The sequence below is a fragment of the Palaemon carinicauda genome, chromosome 3 (assembly GCF_036898095.1).
Source record: "Palaemon carinicauda isolate YSFRI2023 chromosome 3, ASM3689809v2, whole genome shotgun sequence".
Classification (NCBI taxonomy): Eukaryota; Metazoa; Arthropoda; class Malacostraca; order Decapoda; family Palaemonidae; genus Palaemon; species Palaemon carinicauda.
In genome coordinates this window covers 180,442,672-180,460,384 of record NC_090727.1, presented here as the reverse complement: position 1 = coordinate 180,460,384, position 17,713 = coordinate 180,442,672, and the positions used below count along the sequence as shown (strand labels likewise).

The following is a 17,713-nucleotide window of genomic DNA, read 5'->3' as shown; positions in this document are numbered from 1 at the left end:
GATGTGACCGATGGTGCGAGATTGGAGAAAGTAAGGAAAATTGAATCATGATTGATTTTCAATATAAATGAAACTTTGAGGAGCAACAAAAATATCATTTGTTAAAGAGATAGAGAGAGGTAAGGAATGGGAGGTAGTGAAAAGTAGCCCACAGAGAGAGAGAGAGAGAGAGTGTGTGTGTGTGTGTGTGTGTGTGTGTGTTGTTTTAAATGTAATAAACAAAAAAATTTGATAGGTTATAAACACATTGGTGCTTATGTAATATCAACTGTATAGACGGTTTGAATAAGTTAAGAAATGGTATAAACGATACTTTGTTAGTGTATTCGTACACTCTCAAGAACGGCAGCTACAGTAGATGTCAGCTGATCTGATCACAGCCAAAAGTAAAACAAAAAGAAGTCAACAATACTCAATTTTTAAAACACACCCGAAATTTAAAAACAAAAGTACACGGTTTCTTAATGTGCAATTAACTATTTAAAGAGTAGCAATTTTCTAGAATAAAATGATGTTTCCCAAAAAATAGTGGTTTGCTGATGAAATCGGATGCCGTATTTTTAGCAACGATTGAAATGGATGTAATACTCGGCATAATTTTTTCGTTTCATATTTAATTGACACTAGGAAAACTAATTTTAGTTTCTTCATCTATATGTAAGTATTGTATAACATGAAGAGAGAGAGAGAGAGAGAGAGAGAGAGAGAGAGAGAGAGAGAGAGAGAGAGAGAGAGAGAGAGAGAGAGAGAGAGAGAGAGAGAATCAGCTGTTGTAATCGAATGCCGTGTTTTTGTTTCGTGAGAATTTCATCGCCACGACTAACAACAACATACAGTACTGAACTTTACAGTATTATACAGACTACTGTAATATGATAAAATAAAATATTTGTAATAACCTATTTTATATGAAATGGGGCTATTTTTTTTGTTTAAAAATTTACATTTACGTACGTAAAACAACTCTCCCTCTCTCTCTCCTCTCCTCTCTCTCTCTCTCTCCTCTCTCTCTCTCTCTCTCTCTCTCTCTCTCCCTCGTAAATTGTTTTCCTGCTTTGCTACGTATGTAAGATTTTATATAGATTCGGTAAATAATATTTGTAATAACATATTTTCTAAAAGCTTTTACTGCAATATCATTATTTGTCACTTTCATCATGCGCGTTAAATGCCTTCATTTGTTATTACGATCAAAGATGGAGTGTACTTTATGACGCCCCCGTTTCAGGCGGCGTCATAAAGAAAAACATTTCATTTGTAAGTCCTAAGAAAAATTAAGTAAAACATTGGTAATAACAAAATCAAAATACTGTATAATCAATATAATCGATGCAAAAACTAACCTATACACAGATGTGTAAATGCGTTTGTTTCTTCATTATGATCAGAGATAAACATAAACAAAACATTGGTTGCTATTTTTTATCGTGCTTTTTGGCGTGTTTAGGAAACGCATGATATAAAATCGCCTTTAATATTTGTGCCTGTTTTAGTTTGGGGTACTGTAGTACATGCATTAAGTGTTCTGTACATTAAAGGGTAGTTTGTTAACAGTACTACGTACAAGGGAAGGTTTTAAAAGTCTGAATATACATGTTAAATAAATACGTAAATATGGTGTCACTACTTCGCGGATTTTCACCTATCGCGGTCGGGTCTGGAATCTATCTACCGCGATAAACGAGGGATCACTGTATCTACGACAGGGGCATTAATTTCTCAAACTTCTTGAGGAATTATTCTGCTGCTTTCTTGTCAGAACTGGACGCCTCTCCATGCCTGACGACTGAGTAAATACCAGTCCTCTTCCTAAAGTGATCAAACCACCCATGAGAAGCCTTGAACTCTTGGGGGGCTTGCTGCAACGTTCCTTCGTCTCCGCCGTCTCTCTGGGCTTCCACGAGATCGGCAAAGATGGCACTCGCCTTGTGCGAAAATATCGATTGCGTGAGTGTATTACCAGCGATTTCCTTCTCTTTAATCCATAGTAGAAGGAGTCTCTCCATCTCGTCGTTGATTGAGGTCCTTCCACTGGCAAGGACAGTCATGCCTTTAGAAGACTTACTTGCTTTAATGGCTTCCTTGTTCTTGATGATTGTACCAATCATTGACTGGTTACGGCCATATGTAATAGCGGAGGGTAACGATGTGCATGCCTTCTTCGTATTTCTTTATTATCTCCAGCTTCGTTTCCTTAGTAATCATCTTCTTACTTCTCCCTTTAACATCACTAGCAATCTTGGGACCCATGGCTAACGAAATAAAGTTGGAATTAAGCACCAAAATGCACAAAAAATACGATATCGCAAGCACTCACACGAGATCAAGTCTTTACGAAACACACACGAGATTCTGAACTGAGCGCGCAATTAACAAAGAGAGAGAGAGAGAGAGAGAGAGAGAGAGAGAGAGAGAGAGAGAGAGAGAGAGAGAGAGAGAGAGAGAGAGAGAGAGCATCTCTCTCAGGCATTGTGGGAGGGATTTTGGCCAATAGTGTATCGGCATCTTAGTGACGCTGTGATGCCGACCAATAGCAGACCAGCTTCTTAGTGACGTATGAGCATGGTGTGAGGCGAGTGACTTGCACAGTCGTACGCGTACCGACCGCCAAGTTTGAATTTTGGAATTCGATACCGTAAGGTGGGGAAAATGCCGTAAGAAGGGGTCGATAAAACATTGTACAGTATTCCACACCGTAACGTGAAAAAAACATAAACTGGGGACGCTGAACCCCGGGGGTCCATTGTACGTACTGTAAAATTGTTACGAAAGCGAAATCACAAATACCAAGTCAATGCATATGGTATCGAAAAGACTTAGGAACGCCAATGTGTAGATGCACGGTGGGATACAGTACAGTAGATGCCGACCAATAGGAGAGCAGGATCTCATGGTGGTAACTAGCATCCGAGTAGGGAGATAACCAATGGTAACGCAGCAGGATGGTAGCAAGTTTACGGACTGGCAGCAATCGAATTTTAAAATCCGTCTCGGATATGGTCGGGCTATCGCTCTGTACCGCCTTTTGTTGTCCGAAACATTTTTCGTAATCCGAGTCGTAAAATTCTTCGCATCTCCTTTCACAAAGTAAAAATTTTGTAAAGCGATTCTTTTGTATCAAGAGATTTGACTGCAATTTCATAAACTTTGTAAACAAGCACCGGCAAAGCTAAAAAATTTTAAATTATCATGCATTGGCAATAGAGATGAAACACCACTAAATTTTCATATGCCATTAAAATTGACTTTAAATAAGATATAAGAAAAGTATTTTTTACTTATACCATTTACCTTAATATAGTAGAATGAAAATAATAGGTCAAGTAATAATTATCTCTTTTAGCAGGAGAAAAAATATCATTCAGTAGTTTACCTAAATCAACTGATTTGGAAAGCGCATATGGTATCAACTTCGTGGTTTTTCAGCTATCTCTAGGGAGGGGCCTGGAACAGAATACCGGTGATAACCGAGGGGTTACTGTACTGTATGTCTAGACATTGGAGTAAGGGTGTAATATGTTGCTGCATCATTTATATATTTGTTAATCCCTAAGCTGTTTTTGTCCCCCTTATATATAATATTTTCTTACTGATGTCACCAATCTCATCACCTGCAGTCATCCATGGTGATTCCTTATGTGGTCTCCCAATTTGTATCAATAATGAGCCACAAATATGGTGCCATGTGTTTTTTTATAATTTTATCTATATGTGTAGGAATTCACAGAAAATTTCTCACTCATACCTTTAGATTCCTTTTTGAAAAGAACTTCACTATTTGTATGTGCTTTGATTTATCATTTGTTTTATACAGTACGCAAAATAAGCTTTGATACATACTAACTGACCCTGATATGTACACCATAGTCGTTGCAAAGATTCTGGGCAAAATAAGCCCCTCCCCCCTGCTGATGTCATAGCCAATCACGTTGTCTCTCACTTTAGCACCAGTTGCAATACATCTTACAAATTTGAAACTATACAGTACTAACTTATATAGTGTTGTGACCACTGTTAATGTGGGAGATAACATGATTGGCTTTGACGTCATCAGTGATGGGCTTGTTTCGCCCAGAATCTCAGCTGCGACTATAGCATATTAGAATAATGATACCCATTTACAGTCATTGGATCTTAGAGGTACAGAAGTTTGGAAAACTTTTAGGCTTGAAATTTATAGAATTATCTATCAGAAGCTATTTGATTTTACAGGACCTAAAAGGTACACTTGAGCAAGAATTAGACTTCTTAAATGAAGGACGCAACAGTGAACGATGTGCAGAAGAGCTCTCTAAATTCAGTTTTGTTTACGTACCAAAAGTTCACTGGGATGTCTGCAGCAAGGTAAGAGTGGATGAATTTACAAATACTGTAATACTATTTTTGATTAATTCACACAATGCTTGTGATGTTGAAAATTAAGTACCAATGGCAAAGGATTAATTTCGTATGTTGTTCTTGGTTTTCGTTTTTCACTTATCCCTTTATTTATCTTTTATATTTTTACAGAGAGTATTAACTGCAGAATTCATAGATGGTCTTAAGGTTAGTGATAAAGAAGGCTTAGAAAAAATGGGCCTAGATGTAGTCGACGTAGACAAGAAACTCATCAATGCATTTGCTGAACAAATCTTCCATACTGGTTTTGTACATGCTGACCCTCATCCAGGCAACGGTAAGAGTTAATTTTTATATTATTAGAATTATAATGCTTGTAGTTGAAATTAGTTCATGGTAGCTTACATGGTGATTGGGGTTTTCGGGATTAACAGCAAAAAGATATTTCAAGTGATAATTACAGTTGATAATTTTTGGGGGTTTCTTACATACTATACATGGAATGATATTTTATACTAGTATTTGTCTATAGTCAACATTGCTATTTGATTAGTTAAATCTGGTGAATGGTTTTTGTAGCACCTAGGAGGTTGCTAGATAATGTTGACCAATCTCCATGAGTTAGGGGACTTACATACTCAAGGATTTATCCAAATGCAATGTAGATTGTGTTTGTTCATGCTCCAGACCACATTTATATATTTGTCTATTGATTTTATTATCCTGGCAAGAATCAAACTGTTGTTTTTCAATATTAAACTTACCCGATAATCATGTAGCTGTCAACTCCGTTGCCCGACAGAATTCTACGGGAGGGATACGCCAGCTATCACAATACTAGAAGGGGGTGTACTCACCAGTGCCACCTGTGGCCAGGTACTACAGTACTTCTTGTTGACACCTCCTCAATTTTTCCTCTGTCGTGCTTCCGGCAAGACGTTCTGGGATACGCTTATGATCTTGGAGTATTTTCACGGCTTTTGGTGAAGTATTTCTCTCAGATTTCGGCTGTCGCTTTACTGGAAAACTTCTATATTAGCTTAGATAGCTATTATTTAGTTCTGATTAATGGTTAACGATCTTTTTGCTTGATTTGGAATCCCCACTTGGCTAACTCTTTGATTCAAGATGTCTGACATTTCACAAGCCCCACCCCATAGACGATGTAGGTCTTGTAATAGGCGTATTCCGAAGGCCTCGGTAGATCCTCACACCGCTTGTTCTGACTGTAGGGAAAAACCCTGTCAGTTGGAAGATCGATGTGAGGAATGCGCCGGACTTTCGGAACTTGATTTTGTCCGATTTCTTAAGTATTCAACCAAGTTAGAGAGAGAGAGAGTTAGGAGGAGTTCTTCTCGCTCTTCACTTTTTTCCTCACCTCATGATCCCCTACCTTTTCCTCCCCCTGTAGTGGCTACCCCCGAACCTACTATTTGCCCTCAACCTGATATGTCTGTTGTTTTGCGTGCCATTCAGGCTTTAGGTGACAAAGTGGAGTCGGTGGTTAGTGATCATAAGTCTCTTATGGCCGAAGTCAAGGAACTTAAGGTCAAGAGTGCAGTGGGTGGTAATAGTGCCAGTGCTGTGACGAGTGCTAGTGTCAGTGCAGTGCCAAGTGCTAGTGTCAGTGTCAGTGTGGTGCGTGAGGGTACTTCTGTGCGTGCCAGTCGTCCTCCCAGTCCGGGACCTCTTGCAAGCTCCCAAGCCCAGGGGAGAAGCAATGTCGAAGGGCAAAAGGGTTCGGCAGGCCTTGATCGGCGCACAGAAGTATCCTCGGTGGTTGCGGGCGTGTCTTCCAGAGACCGTCACTCCCACCCGCAGACGATTGAGCCCGTCTTTTACTCGTCTGCTGAAGAATTGTCAGGGAGGAAACGTTGGACTCAGGTCTCAAGACCTCTCAAACGCAGAGTCCAGACCTCAAGAGCTCTACAACCTGGCTGCAGTCATTGGATCAGCTCTGACTCGCCGCAGTCATCAGTTGAATGCACACCTCCTAAGAGGAGTAAGGTGCTGCCGCAACAGATCTCTTCTGTTAAGGCTTTGCCTCAGCAGACCTTAGTGTCTGCCGACCCCAAGTTGACTCTACTGCAGTCCATGCAGTCACAACTTGCGGTCTTGATGCGTGAGTGTCAGGCTGAGAAGGTTACACCTCCTCCTGCGATCGCTCCGCCTAACCGCAGTCCTGTCTGCCAGGCGTACGATGTTGAGGCTCCTCAGGATACCTTACCACGTACTGAGTTGCCAGTTTCCAGCGGTGTGCAGCTACCTCCGCCTTCCTTAAGGCAACCTCAGCAATGGGAACAGGAAGCTTATACCTTACTTCCTCCGCTTCCACTTGCGGTTCCACCAGTGAGGCAACACTCTCTTGAGGTACAACAACCTCTCCCATCCATGAGGCAGTCTCCTCAGCTCTCGCTGCAGCGACCTCAACCCTCCTCAAGGCGAGAGCCTCAACACCTTAGCCTTGCGCCTCAGGAACCTCAACTCGCGAGACAATTACTGCGTTCTGCGCAGCCACTACCTCAACGCTCGCAGCTCACACCTCAGGAACCTCAACTCGTTCCTCAGGAACCTGCTACTGCGCATCCACCAACCTTACAGCAAGCGCAACTCTTGAGTCAAGACACTCATGCCAGGAGTCAGCCTCCTCCACCCATGCGCCTACCTTCTGCTACTCCTTTTGACCAGCCTTTGCAGCCTGAGCCTCAGGTGTTGCCTCAACAGAGACTTGAGGATGAAACCACAAGCGTTTTTGCTCCCGCTCGTGCAGATTCTGCTGTTCAGCATACCTTACCTCTCACTTCGCTACACTCTGGTGATGAGGTTTCTGATGATGAGGCTGCACACCTGGATCCCTCATCAGACGTGGATGAATCCAAGTCTTCTCCGCCTCCTATTGACTTTCGTAAGGTCTTGGCTCTTTTCAGAGAGGTATACCCAGACCATTTTGTCTCTGCTACCCCCCGCTCTCCGCCATCTGAGTTTTCGCTGGGCATGCAGCCAGCCAAGTCAACTTATACTAAGCTCGTCTTTGCAAGGTCCTCTAAGAGAGCGTTAAGAATTTTAGGGGAGTGGTTGCAGTCTAAGCAGCAACTAGGAAAGACTTCCTTTATGTTTCCTCCGACTAAGCTCACTTCTAAAGCGGGCGTTTGGTATGCCACAGGAGAGGAACCAGGCTTGGGAGTTCCTGCCTCTGCCCAGGCTGACTTCTCAAGTTTGGTAGACTCTCCTCGTAGAACAGCAATGAGGCGCTCTAAGGTTTGCTGGACCTTCTCCGATCTAGATCACTTCCTAAAGGGTGTATTTCGAGCCTTTGAGATGTTCAATTTCCTAGACTGGTGCCTGGGGGCCCTTAGCAAGAAGACCTCCCCTGCGGACAAGGACTCAGCCATGCTCTTAATGTCCTGCATGGATAAAGCTATTAGGGATGGATCTGGCGAGCTTGCTTCAATGTTTGTGTCAGGAGTGCTTAAGAAAAGGGAGCAGCTTTGTACCTTCCTTTCCTCCAGCGTCACACCTTGTCAAAGGTCTCAACTCCTTTTCGCTCCGCTCTCTAAGTTCCTGTTTCCCGAAGAGCTTGTTAAGGACTTGTCTGCGGCCCTGATACAAAAGGACACCCATGATCTTGTGGCCTCATCAGCTCGTAAGACTAAGGTTGCTACCTCAGTCCCCAGGACTTATCGCACCCCAGTGGCTGATACTCCTGCTACAAGGTTTATTCCGCCCTTTCGTGGTAGAGCCCCCAGCCGATGAAGCTCCCGTCCAGACTCTTCCAGGAGCAAGTCTAGGAAAGGTTCCAAGGCTTCTAAAGGCAAAAACTGACTCTCCTCCTCTCCAGACAGCAGTAGGAGCCAGACTCAAGATCTTCTGGCAAGCCTGGGAAAAGAGAGGTGCAGACGCCCAGTCTGTCAGTTGGCTGAGGGAGGGTTACAGGATACCATTCTGCCGCAAACCCCCTCTGACCACATCTCCCATCAACCTCTCTCCCAACTACAAGGAAAAGGACAAGAGGCTAGCGTTGCACCAGGAGGTGTCGCTCCTGTTACAGAAGAAGGCAGTGGTTATAGTCCGGGACCATCAATCCCCGGGCTTCTACAACCGTCTCTTTCTGGTGGCCAAGAAGACAGGAGGTTGGAGACCGGTGCTGGACGTCAGCGCGCTCAATGCTTATGTCACCAAGCAGACGTTCACGATGGAGACGACGAAGTCGGTCCTAGCAGCGGTCAGGCAGGAGGACTGGATGGTCTCGTTGGACCTGAAAGATGCTTACTTTCACGTTCCTATTCATCCAGACTCCCAACCTTTCCTGAGATTTGTTTTTGGAAAGGTTGTCTACCAATTCCAAGCCCTGTGTTTTGGCCTAAGCACAGCTCCTATGGTGTTTACGCATCTGATGAGGAATATAGCAAAATTCCTCCACTTATCGGACATCAGAGCCTCCCTTTATTTAGACGACTGGCTGTTGAGAGCCTCCACGAGTCGTCGCTGTCTGGAGAGTCTCAACTGGACTTTGGTCTTGATCAAAGAACTGGGTCTGTTAGTCAATCTAGAAAAGTCCCAGCTCATTCCCTCCCAATCCATTGTGTACCTGGGAATGGAGATTCGGAGTCAGGATTTTCGGGCTTTTCCATCGGCCCCAAGGATAAGCCAAGCCCTAGATTGCATCCTGAGCATGCTGAAGAGGAGCAGTTGCTCGGTGAGACAGTGGATGAGTCTCACAGGGACCCTTTCATCGTTGGCCCTGTTCGTCGAGCTAGGGAGACTCCACCTACGCCCTCTTCAATTCCATCTAGCAGCTCATTGGGATAAGGGTTTGACTCTCGAAGCAGTCTCTATCCCAGTCACCAAAGAGATGAAGACCACTCTCTTGTGGTGGAAGACCAATCTCCTTCTCAGGGAGGGCCTATCGTTGGCGATTCAGACCCCCAATCTTCATCTCTTCTCGGATGCATCGGACTCGGGCTGGGGCGCGACCTTGAACGGACAGGAGTGCTCGGGAACGTGGAACGAGGAACAGGAAACGCTCCACATCAACTGCAAGGAGCTACTAGCAGTTCATTTAGCCCTATTGAACTTCAAGTCCCTCCTGCTAGGCAAGGTGGTGGAGGTGAACTCCGACAACACCACAGCCTTGGCTTACATCTCCAAGCAAGGAGGGGCCCATTCGAGGAGCCTATACGAGATAGCAAGGGACCTCCTCATTTGGTCAAGAAGTCTAAACCTCACCCTAGTTACGAGGTTCATTCAGGGCAACATGAACGTCTCAGCAGATCGCCTAAGCAGAAGGGATCAGGTCATCCCCACGGAATGGACCCTCCACAAGAGCGTGTGCAACAGACTTTGGACCTTGTGGGGTCAGCCGACAATAGATCTGTTTGCCACCTCCATGACCAAGAGACTTCCTTTGTACTGTTCCCCAGTTCCAGACCCAGCAGCAGTTCATGTGGATGCTTTTCTGCTGAACTGGTCCCATCTCGACCTTTACGCATTCCCACCGTTCAAGATCATAAACAAAGTCCTTCAGAAGTTCATCTCGCACGAAGGGACACGGCTGACGCTGGTTGCTCCCCTTTGGCCTGCAAGAGAATGGTTCACAGAGGTACTACAATGGCTGGTCGACGTCCCCAGGACTCTCCCTCTAAGAGTGGACCTTCTACGTCAACCTCACGTAGACAGGTTGCACCCAAACCTCCACGCTCTTCGGCTGACTGCCTTCAGACTGTCGAAAGATTCGCTAGAGCTAGAGGCTTTTCGAAGGAGGCAGCCAGTGCGATTGCCAGAGCAAGGAGGGTATCCACTCGTAGAGTCTACCAATCCAAGTGGGAAGTCTTCCGGAGCTGGTGTAGAGCCAATGCAGTTTCCTCTACCAATACCTCTGTGACCCAAATAGCTGACTTCCTATTACATCTTAGGAATGAGAGATCCCTTTCAGCTCCTACGATTAAAGGGTACAGGAGTATGTTGGCTTCAGTTCTCCGCCACAGAGGTTTGGACCTTTCTTCCAACAAGGACCTTCAAGACATCCTTAAGTCTTTTGAGACTTCTAAAGAACGTCGTCTACCCACTCCAGGCTGGAATCTAGACGTAGTCTTAAGGTTCCTTATGTCACCTAGGTTCGAACCTCTCCAGTCAGCTTCCTTCAAGGACCTTACCCTCAAGACTCTTTTTCTCGTCTGCCTTGCAACAGCTAAAAGAGTCAGTGAGGTTCATGCCTTCAGCAAGAACATTGGGTTCACATCCGAATCTGCAACATGTTCTTTACAGCTCGGATTCTTAGCTAAGAATGAACTTCCTTCACGTCCTTGGCCTAGATCGTTTGAAATTCCTAGCCTCTCCAACATGGTAGGTAACGAGCTAGAAAGAGTTCTTTGCCCTGTCAGAGCTCTGAAATATTATCTTAATAGGTCAAAACCTATTCGAGGACAGTCAGAAGCCTTATGGTGTGCAATCAAGAAACCTTCGAGGCCCATGTCCAAAAACGGGGTTTCGTATTATATAAGGCTTCTGATTAGAGAAGCCCATTCTCACTTGAAGGAGGAAGACCTTGCTTTGCTGAAGGTAAGGACCCACGAAGTGAGAGCCGTAGCTACTTCGATGGCCTTTAATAAAAACCGTTCTCTGCAGAGCATAGTGGATGCAACCTATTGGAGGAGCAAGTCAGTGTTTGCATCATTTTATCTTAAAGATGTCCAGTCTCTTTACGAGAACTGCTACACCCTGGGACCATTCGTAGCAGCGAGTGCAGTAGTAGGTGAGGGCTCAGCCACTACATTCCCTTAATCCCATAACCTTTTTTAACCTTTCTCTTGAATGCTTTTATTGTTGTTTTTATGGTTGTTACGGTAGGCTAAGAAGCCTTCCGCATCCTTTTGATTTGGCGGGTGGTCAATTCATTCTTGAGAAGCGCCTGGGTTAGAGGTTGTGTAGAGGTCCTTTAGTAGGGGTTGCAGCCCTATATACTTTAGCACCTTAGAGTTGATTCAGCCTCCTAAGAGGAACGCTGCGCTCAGTAAGGAAGACGAACTTAAAAAAGGCAGAGTAACGGTTCAAGTCGACTTCCTTACCAGGTACTTATTATTTCATTGTTATTTTGAGATAACTGATTATATGAAATACGGGATACTTAGCTATCCTTTAATCTTGTACACTGGTTTTCACCCACCCCCCTGGGTGTGAATCAGCTACATGATTATCGGGTAAGTTTAATATTGAAAAATGTTATTTTTATTAGTAAAATAAATTTTTGAATATACTTACCCGATAATCATGATTTAATTGACCCTCCCTTCCTCCCCATAGAGAACCAGTGGACCGAGGAAAAATTGAGGAGGTGTCAACAAGAAGTACTGTAGTACCTGGCCACAGGTGGCGCTGGTGAGTACACCCCCTTCTAGTATTGTGATAGCTGGCGTATCCCTCCCGTAGAATTCTGTCGGGCAACGGAGTTGACAGCTACATGATTATCGGGTAAGTATATTCAAAAATTTATTTTACTAATAAAAATAACATTTTTTTCATATTGACATTGACTGGATGTTAGATGAATGCTAATAAACAAATTATTTTATTACCTATTTTCTGCAAGTTTGTATAAATGAGATATTTATGAATTTTCACTGTTTAACGACTACTGTATTGGCTCTTGATCCTTATGTTATTTTGTGGACATATGTGTTATTAATGTGTGGTGGTATTATTATTATTATTATTATTATTATTATTATTACTAGCCAAGCTACAACCCTAGTTGGAAAAGCAAGATGCTATAAGCCCAAGGGCTTCAATAGGGAAAAATAGCCCAGTGAGGAAAGGAAATAAGGAAATGAATAAATGATGAGAAAAAGTTAACAATAAATCATTCTAAAAACAGTAACAACGCCAAAACAGATTATGTCCTATATAAACTATAACAACGTCAAAAACAGTTACGTTATTTATAAACTATAAAAAGACTCATGTCAGCCTGGTCAACATAAAAACATTTGCTCCAACTTTGAACTTTTGAAGTTCCACTTATTCAACTACCTGATAAGGAAGATCATTCCACAACTCGGTAACAGCTGGAATAAAACTTCTAGAATACTGTGTGCAAAAGAAACACATTTGTAAGTCCTTCCTTAAACCTCTTTCTATTTTAGATGTCATTGCAAATTTTTCAATTTTTTATTCCTACTTGTATTTTTGGTTTGCAAACATCCATATTGAATAAGCCTAAAAGAATGTAGACATGTGAAATGTAATTTCACACAATAATAATCCATACAGTACAGTATATACATTAGTGTATGGGAAAAAAGAAACAAGAAAAAAATGTGTACTGAAAATAAAAGCAAAATAAATTGATAAGATTAATATACTGTATGATAAAACCTGCAAAACCAGTGGAGATACAGTAATAAAGATAATGATTCCTTGAATTAGTATTACAGTATATCCTTTACATGTTTTAAAGCAATCTTTAGAGAAGATAATTTCACAGTTTTGCATTAAATGTAATGTCAAGATTCATGATCAACGTGTATACAATGAGAAATTCATTTTATGGAAAGTTTTGATGTGTGGCATTCTGCAGCTAGACAATAATAAGCTGAAATATCAAAAATTGATTACTGTAGAATAGATAAGAAATACTTTGTTAGAAAAGAAATAAGAGCTGGACGTAATGGAATGAAGATTTACATAAAGTGCTGTATAGCAAAATCTTACTGAAGAGTATAGATGATCTAGTTATTCCTATGCATATACAAACATTTTGACCTTTAATATAAGGAATGTCAGCAATGGAGATGGAATGACTAATGAAATCATTAACAAGGTAGTTAACAACAGCTGGTGAAAACTGGCTAGAACTTTGCCTACCCTCTTATAACCCTTTTACTACAAGGCAGCAAATCCCCCTTCAGTTGCTGCATATGAAATTTTTTAACATTGGATTTAAATGCACACTCATTCTATCAATGATAACCTACATTTTCATGTTTATAATTTCTACTGCTGAATACAGAATTTATTTGTCAAAAGGTTGCCTTTTTTTAATTTTATTTTATTTTAATCAACCAAAAAATTCTTTCTGAAGTGACTATAGAATATTTTCAGAAATTTATTATAGAATATTTTCAGAAGTGTCTTTTGTTATATTATTTTACTCTTAATTAATAGTATAACACTGAGATTCTAGTATAAAACAGCTTTGTATTTATTGTGAAGTGAAAATGAGACTGTGTAATTATTCCATGATAGCTGAGTCCCCTCCAGTGGCAACTGGTCCTTTTGGTATTATTATTATTATTATTATTATTATTATTATTACCTGCCAAGCTACAACCCTAGTTGGAAAAGCTCGAGGCCATAGAAAAGCTCGAGGCCATAAGCCCAGGGGCCCCAACAGGGAAAATAGCCCAGTGAGGAAAGGAAATGAGGAAAAATAAAATATTTTAAGAATTGTAACATTTGAATAAATATTTCCTATATAAACTATGAAAACTTTAACAAACAAGAAGAAGAGAAATGAGATAGAATAGTGTGCCCGAGTGTACCCTCAAGCAAGAAAACTCCAACCCAAGGCAGTGGAGGACCATGGTACAGGCCTATGGCACTACCCAAGACTAGAGAACAATGGTTTGATTTTGGAGTGTCCTTCTCCTAGAAGAGCTGCTTACCATAGCTAAAGAGTCTCTTCTACCCTTACCAAGAGGAAAGTAGCCACTGGACAATTATAGTGCAGTAGTTAACCCCTTGGGTGAAGAAGAATTGTTTGGTAATCTCAGTGTTGTCAGGTGTATGTGGACAGACGAGAATCTGTAAAGAATAGGCCAGACTATTCCGTGTATGTGTAGGCAAAGGAAAAGTGAACCGTAACTAGAGAGGATCCAATGTAGTACTGTCTGGCCAGTAAAAGGACCCAATACATCTCTAGCGGTAGTATCTCAATGGGTGGCTGGTGCCGCAATCAATAACAAAAAGGATGCCTGAATACCCCTGTAGATTGACAATTAGCCTCCCATCAGGCGAGATGTTTATCCACTATGGTTGAGGTCATGGAAAAAGGCTTTGAGCTGCTCGATATCACTCTCCCTTGGACAATGAAGCTTGCTGTACCTCCGGGAGGAAAGTAGGTAGTAGGTTGGTTAGTGCACCAGCCACCCGTTGGGATACTACCCCGAGAGAGTTATGGGATCCTTTGACTGGCTAGACAGTATTACATTGGATCCTTCTTTCTGATTATGGTTCATTTTCCCTTTGCCCACACTTACACCGAATATTCTGGCCTATTCATTACAGATTCTCCTCTGTCCTCATACTCCTGACAACACTGAAATTACCAAACAATTCTTTTTTCACCCAAGGGGTTAACTACTGCACTGTAATTGTTCTGTGGCCACTTTCCTCTTGGTAAGGGTAGAAGAGACTTTAGCTATGGTAAGCAGCTATTCTAGGAGAAGGACACTCCAAAATTAAACCATTGTTCTCTAGTCTTGGGTAGTGCCATAGCCTCTGTACCATGGTCTTCCACTGTCTTGGGCTAGAGTTCTCTTGCTTGAGGGTACACTCGGGCACACTATTCTATCTGATTTTGTTTCCTCCTGTTTTGTTTAAGTTTATATAGTTTATATAGCAAATATTTATTTTGGTGTTTTTGCTATTCTTAAAATAATTTATTTTTCCTTGTTTCCTCTCCTCACTGGGCTATTTTCATTGCTGGGGCCCCTGGGCTTATAGCATCCTGCTTTTCAAACTAGGGTTGTAGCTTAGGAAGTAATAATAATAATAATAATAATAATAATAATAATAATAATAATAATAATAATAATAATAATAGATATTTCAACTGTGACAGAATGCTGCTCGGCATTAAGCTTCACCTTCAGACTAAGGGGAGCTAACTTTTCCTCTTTGATGGTATTGTCTCTCCTCACACGGAGTTTCGAGCATACCTGTCCTCAACTATAAGTTAGACCTCCTCCTTGGAACGTAGTCTGCGTATTACAAACTCTTAAAGTAGTGTCTTATGAACCCCTGCATCAGTCATCAGACCATGACTTGATGCTTAAGATTGTCTTCCTTCTCGCTCTCACTTCGGCAAATAGGATCAGCAAATTTCATGGTCTTTCTTACGATGTCCATTCTAAGGAAACGGGAGAGGTAAATCTCAGCTTCATCCTTGAGATGCATTCCCCTCCATATGGAGAGTTTTTCCATTTGTTCTGTAACTGATGATCCAGATCAACAGTTACCATGCCCTGGAAGGGCTCTGAGCTCTTACCTCATGTGATGCATTTTACTAAAATTTTTTGTTAGCATGAGCAGGGTCAAAAGGAGATTCACGAGGAATACTATTTCCTCATGGATTCAACAGGTAAGGGGTGGTGCGTAATCCTGGCTCTTCCCCATAAGGGAGTAGACCCAGAGCTCATGATGCTAGGGACAGTAGCAAATCCATAACATGCAAAAAAATCTACTCTGGGGCGACTACTTTAAGCCAGTGTTTGGAAGCATCAAACCACCTTCACAACCCACTACCTGAAAGATGTAACCCACAGGTAAATAGGCACTTCCTTCATGGGTCCTGTGGTGGCTGCACATGTGGTCTTAAACACCTCAAGTTCCCTTGTGGGACAAGTAGAAGTCGGTTCAGGACAGACATTACCCCGAATTAGCCTGGGATGAATGATCGAGTGACTGGACTCTTTGTTCTTTCATATTCCCCTCTCTTGAGGTACAGCACCTTCAGTACGCTGCAAGCTAGCCTCCTCTGTCTGCGGGTTTGAACCTTTTCCCTTGTGTAACCTGATATATAATACTGTACTTGTTACCCCCCCATCCTCCAAGAGAGGTGCGAATTGGGCAGTGTCTATGGTTAAATCAGAGGAGTTTTCTACTCCAATAATTCTTACCTTGGCAAGTCACAATGCTTAGTTCTCACACAATCACACTGATTGACCAGGCCATTAAGTCTCTCACATACACAAGAATTTAGCAAGGTGTCAGGGTGTTCCTCTGGTAAGCTCATGCAAAGCACAGAGTCACACCCCAGGTCGAAAGCCAGCCAGTTGGTTAAGGACTTTCCCTCGACCTTTGGGTGAGTCTTCCCAATAAAGAGCAAAAGGTTTTGTATTGAGTATCAGAACAAATAACAAATTCAAAAGTGATTTGTATTTTTCCTAACAATACAAACCTTAAGCTCTTTATACAGATTTTTCCCGCCATCACCTTTCCCCCTGCAAGTCCTTGCAATCAAGAGTGACGATATATTACAGGTGAGTGTGTGAGCAGGGTAGCTGGTTTAACACCCCCCCACCCCCCCCACCCCCGCTAACTAGCAGTGGGTGATTATACTCGGCTCACCAGTGAGCCCATTTACAGTATAGCTGTTGGAGGTCAGTTTTGACAGCATTTTTATTGCTTTTGAAGTTTTGAAAATGCACCACAAATAAATGAACAGTAAAAAAATTGTATATTTAATGTTGAACCTCACAGTGATATTTGTATGTAGTACTTTTCTGTTAAGGTTTAGAATAAGAAGTACTTATGAGGATACTCATTTTAACTCATGTTTAGTCAAGGCAAAATTTGTGACATACTGTACTGTACTTAGTTTCATTCAGTAATCAAATATTTTATTTCAATCTCAAGTAATTCAAAGTTTTTCTTCTTTTAGTTTTGATTCGTCAAAGTAAACATGGGGGAGCAGAAATAGTGATTTTAGATCATGGTCTCTACCAATTTTTACCTACATCTGTAAGACAACCACTTTGTCGACTGTGGAAGGCTATTGTTGTTGGAGACCATGCTAGTATGAAAGAGAATGCTGCACTGTTGGGAGTTTCAGGTAAGGTTTCCCTGCACATTTTTTACATTTTTATTTTTATTTACAATTCTTGAATAGAGAATATGTTTTTATAAGGGATGTACCTTATTTTTAATGAAATATTTTAGATTTTTGTCAGCTACTCATCCTTTCAATTCATTACCTTTTTATTACAGTACCATATGTTCTTATATATAATATAAACTATCGACCTTTAAAAGGAGTATGACTTCAGTGAAGCTGGACCAGCAGTTAAACTTTTCACGAGGTAAACAGTGATTGACTGATAAAGCAAACCTTTATTTAACTTCAGCTGCAACTATGTAGACATTCTTAATCTGGCTTATTGATCTACTGTATATTACCGTGTAAAGGGCCAAATCTTAAGACCAGTTTTGGACAAAAACAGTCAGGGTTCGCCCATTACACGAATGATACTTTTGGAATTATGAAAATATTTATTTTGTCGACCTCTGTTGTGTTGTTGTTAGGGTATTCCGTAGGTAGTAGGTTGGCCAGGCCACCAGCCGCCTGTTGAGATACTACCGCTAGAGAGTTATGGGGTCC

General features: G+C 41.8%; 1 protein-coding gene across 1 annotated transcript in view; it reads left to right on the top strand.

The window, feature by feature from the left end:
• Positions 1–17,713, top strand: part of Adck5 (aarF domain containing kinase 5) — a 231,500-nt gene that overhangs the window by 82,025 nt on the left and 131,762 nt on the right. Inside the window, exons 6-8 of the mRNA XM_068368059.1 lie at positions 4,213–4,344; positions 4,510–4,675; positions 16,997–17,167. Of these exons, the coding sequence (XP_068224160.1) occupies positions 4,213–4,344; positions 4,510–4,675; positions 16,997–17,167 (469 nt within the window). The remainder of the gene's footprint in view (positions 1–4,212; positions 4,345–4,509; positions 4,676–16,996; positions 17,168–17,713) is intronic.